This window comes from Pygoscelis adeliae, unplaced genomic scaffold (genome assembly GCF_000699105.1).
Source record: "Pygoscelis adeliae isolate BGI_AS28 unplaced genomic scaffold, ASM69910v1 Scaffold145, whole genome shotgun sequence".
Classification (NCBI taxonomy): domain Eukaryota; kingdom Metazoa; phylum Chordata; class Aves; order Sphenisciformes; family Spheniscidae; genus Pygoscelis; species Pygoscelis adeliae.
Window position 1 is genome coordinate 4,277,862 of NW_008824866.1, and position 4,864 is coordinate 4,282,725.

The window sequence follows — 4,864 nt, forward strand, 5'->3', positions numbered from 1 at the left end:
GTCCATGGGCCCCGATGAGATCCACCTGCAGTTCCTGAGGGAACTGGCGGATGAAGTTGCTAAGCCACTATCCATCATATTTGAGTCGTGGCAGTCCAGTGAAGTTCCCACTGACTGGAAAAGGGGAAACATAATCCCCATTTTTAAAAAGGGAAAAAAGGAAGACCCGGGAAACTACAGGCCAGTTGGTCTCACCTCTGTGCCTGGGAACATCATGGAGCAGATCCTCCTGGAAACTATGTTAAGGCACATGGAAAATAAGGATGTGATTCGAGACAGCCAACATGGCTTCACTATGGGCAAATCGTGCCTAACAGATTTGGTGGACTTCTATGACGGGGTTACAGCATTGGTGAATGAGGGAAGAGCAACTGACGTCATCTACCTGGACTTGTGCAAAGCATTTGACACTGTCACGCACGACATCCTTGTCTCTAAATTGGAGAGACGTGGATTTGACGGATGGACTACTTGGTGGATAAGGAATTGGCTGGATGGTTGCACTCAAAGATGTGCGGTCAAAGGCTCCATGTCCAGGTGCAGACCAGTGACGAGTGGCGTTCCTCAGGGGCTGGTATTGGTACCGGCACTGTTTAAGATCTTTGTCGGCGACATGGACAGTGGCATTGAGTGCACCCTCAGCAAGTTTGCAGATGACCCAAGCTGTGTGGTGCGGTCGACATGCTGGAGGGAAGGGATGCCATCCAGAGGGACCTTGACAGGCATGAGAGGTGGGCCCGTGTGAACCTCATGAGGTTTAACAAGGCCAAGTGCAAGGTCCTGCACCTGGGTCAGGGCAATCCCAAGCACAAATACAGGCTAGGTGGAGAATGGATTGAGAGCAGCCCTGAGAGAAGGACTTGGGGGTGTTGGTTGATGAGAAGCTCAACAAGACCTGGCAATGTGCACTTGCAGTTCAGAAAGCCAACTGTATCCCGGGCTGCATCAAAAGCAGCGTGGCCAGCAGGTCGAGGGAGGTGATTCTGTCCCTCTACTCCGCTCTGGTGAGACCCCACCTGGAATACTGCATTCAGCTCTGGGGCCCCCAACATAAGAAGGACATGGACCTGTTGGATCAAGTCCAGAGGAGGACCATGAAGATGATCCTGGATGATGCTGGAGCATCTCTCCTATGAAGACAGGCTGAGAGAGTTGGGGTTGTTCAGCCTAGAGAAGAGAAGGCTTTGGGGAGACCCTTCTTGCAGCCTTCCAGTACCTGAAGGGGGTCTACAAGAAAGCTGGAGAGGGACTTTTTACAAGGGCATGTAGTGATAGGACAAGGGGAAATGGCTTTAAACTGAAAGAGGGTAGATTTAGATTAGATATAAGGAAGAAATTCTTCACTATGAGGGTGGTGAGGCAGTGGAACAGGTTGCCCAGAGAGGTGGTGGATGCCCAATCCCTGGAATTGTTCAAGGCCAGGTTGGATGGGGCTTTGAGCAAGCCGGTCTAGTGGAAGGTGTCCCTGCCCATGGCAGGGGGCTTGGAACTAGATGATCTTTAAGGTCCCTTCCGACCCAAACCATTCTATGATTCTATGATATTCATAAAATATCTAACCAATTAACTCCTCTAATTCTGTAAAACTTCAGTGCATAAATAAATAACACACTAGCAGATTACAAATCCCTTTTAAATACCAGTACAAACTTAAGAGTCTAAAATCAGAGCACTTTTATTATTTACTAAATTAAGTTTAATGTAGGTCATGCTGCAGACCTAAAGGATGTGCCAGTGTTCTAGTAACTGTCAGATATATAGCATCCTCAGAGACTATGTTGTTCTAAAATATTTGCATTGGGTAGCAGAAACTAAGGTCTCTGCTCAAACTTATAAAACAAGCAAGTAAAAAGAAAATGAAGGTGGAGAATGAGAGGACAAACAGGTATGCCTGATTTACTTGCAAAAACATGTCTTAAAGAAAGCCTTAAATAAAAAGTCTTTCATACAAATGGAATCCCCTAGAAAGAAGGCATGCAAATAATAGCAAAAGAAATTCACATGTTTTGGAAGCTTAGAGGAAGAGAGACAGCATGAAGGTGAATGACTTCTGGATTTTGCCGAACATGAAGGTGGAAGCAAGGAAAGTAGCTTTTCATTCAACAGCAGCAGAGACAAAGGCATTTTTAAAGCCGTATTTCATATTACTATAGGGAGACACTGCATGCAACTGGAAGGCCATAAAGCAAACTATTACAATAGTTTGCTATAATGATATAGTAAGTCAGAGTTGGGGATGGGTTTTTAATGTGGGGATATTAGCACTAGAATGGTGGAAATGGTTTTTTTCAGGTGCTGCTAAAATATATGTGGGAAATACCTTGTCAACTGACCAAAACTGTTACAGACTTACTGAAACAACATTAACTTTATATTGTTATCATTAAATAGCATAAACCCACTGGGTACTTTTTGGAGAGGAGTTTTGAAGAAATTCAACTAATTCAAGACTTAGAGAAATACAGTGCAAATACAAAAGGATTATTTCAACACGGTGGCTGTACCTAGGAAACAGGATTCAGAACTAAGGCCACATGGCAAACCATAATATACCTCACTGCTTTTAAATGCTATTTGAGATGATAGCATTCTGATCAAATAATAAGCTCAATGTTTTCCAATTCATAACTAGAAGATAATGTAAAATGAAAGCAGTTCTTTGTATATAATCTATGATATAACATAGAAGGGCATACGTTATCTTTCCCTTAAAGACAATAACCTGGTTAAGTAAATCTTTGGCTAAATAGTGTATCAAAGAACTATCATATTTTTAAGGTAAAGCCAAAATATTGGATTAAACTCCTAGGTAGTCTAGAACTAAGAATTATACCTGGGAAGATAAAACCTAATACTGATTTCAATTTTTAATTTCTTTTTCAAATTATCTCAAAGGTAATATTCTCTAGTGCTATTAGTCAAATACCACAGCTGTGAATTTTATTTAAGTGTAGGAGGAAAATTTGAAGTGATATCCTGACTTGCTGTTCATTTAAATAAATGCCACATGTTCAGTTGCTCAATTAAACCAACATAGATATAGAAGACTCAAAAGAAATAACATATATTTTAAACAAAGCCTTATTTTTAAAATTTTAAAAACATTTTATAACTAGTACAAACTCTGCAATCAGATTTTTTTATTCAACCTCATGGCCTCTGGGTCCAATTTTAAGGGCAGATTCTACAATGAAGTAATCGCTAGCCAGTTCTACTGTGTGATATTTAAGTATGGCTTTACTCAAAATGAAGTTTCTTTGTAAAAAAGATGTAGAATATTAAAAATTGTGTTTCTTTTCAAACTCTCAAAACTGGCTCTAATAATAGTAAGGCAAGGAAAGCAAGTAATAATGTCACAATGCGTAGTTACCATTTATCTTAAGTTTAAGATACCTTTTTGTACTTTAACAAGCTCCTTTCCGATTTCCAGAGTTACAAAAGCAGTACCATTAAGCACAATATCAGTTATCGTTTTCCATGCATTAGCAGAAAGTCGTTCAGAAGGGGAAATAAAGTTTCCAGCTGCGTTGTTTATCACAACCTGAAACACATTAAGGAAAACCTAAGTGTTAACTAAAAATAACTCTTCCTGAGAGAAAAGCAAAGAATTTACAAGGAACTTCTTAGTGTTTCCAGGTAGGAAAGTAGAAATATCCTCATCAAATGAGGGGCAGGGGGGAGGGGGGGGGAGAGGAGAGAGAGAGAAAATAATCCATCAGAAATTTTAATATCTGCAGTATAGATATGTATCAGTAACAGAAAATGAGCTGTATTTCCAAACTGCTGTAGTTACTAGTCTAGTACTGAGGAACTGTAAGTGTAGAGGGTGACTTAAGTCGCTATTTTCCATAGTGTCTCAAGTGCATCTTAACAGAAAGTTTGTCCCCACCAAGCTCCAAGGTCACATATCTCATTTAACGTAATGGATGCATGGGAATAAAAGCAAAAGAAGTTCAGGTAACCTGATGACTAAAGTCTGGATTAACTGACCGTTGCTTAACAGGAAGTCTAATCAGTTGTGACAAAGAGAATATTATGATTTAGTGAACTGCAAGCAACCACTACAAAACTTTTTTTTGAATAGACATATATCCATCACTTGTTGCCTTTCTACAAACAATAATTAGGCAGAGGATACTTTTGATACATCATCTGCTTAGCCCTTCAAGCTAGCAAGTCAGATATATTTTTTAAGGGGACTAAACATCACATAAGCAGTTTCTAAACCAAAACTTATGTGGCCAGATCTTGTGTATTTAATAATAATATAATGTGCTGAATCAATAAAATGGTGTATTACTTATGGAATGGCACCTAGATTCATGTAGGTTTGCACATAAAACAGTGTCTTTGTCCTGAAGAACTTCTGGGCTAAATTAAGATATTAGAATTTTCAGTAACAAAACAGAGCACAGCACATATCGCATGAATATAAAACAAATAAAATACAACAGCCATAAATTATACATATAAATGGCAAATACAATTTAAAGGCCTCCCCACAGTTTGAAGGAAAAAAAAAATCCAAACACCTCAAGATACTGAGGAGGTTACTTGAATCACTGAATAAATACAGCGAAGACACAATAATAAAACTAGTGAACTAAGGACTGCATGATACAATCTCTGAAGTATGTAGGTATATATGAATCATAGAATCATAGAATCATTAAAGGTTGGAAGAGACCTCCAAGATCATCGAGTCCAACCATCAACCCAACACCACCATGCCCACTAAACCATGTCCCTAAGCGCCTCATCTACCCGTCTTTTAAATACTTCCAGGGATGGTGCCTCAACCCCTTCCCTGGGCAGCCTGCTCCAATGTTTAACCACTCTTTCAGCAAAGACATTTTTCCTCACG

The 4,864-nt window shown here is 39.8% G+C and overlaps 1 protein-coding gene across 1 annotated transcript in view; it reads right to left on the minus strand.

Moving 5' to 3' along the window:
* Positions 1-4,864, minus strand: part of DECR1 (2,4-dienoyl CoA reductase 1, mitochondrial) — a 26,486-nt gene that overhangs the window by 8,351 nt on the left and 13,271 nt on the right. Inside the window, exon 5 of the mRNA XM_009324432.1 lies at positions 3,394-3,541. Within this exon, the coding sequence (XP_009322707.1) occupies positions 3,394-3,541 (148 nt within the window). The remainder of the gene's footprint in view (positions 1-3,393; positions 3,542-4,864) is intronic.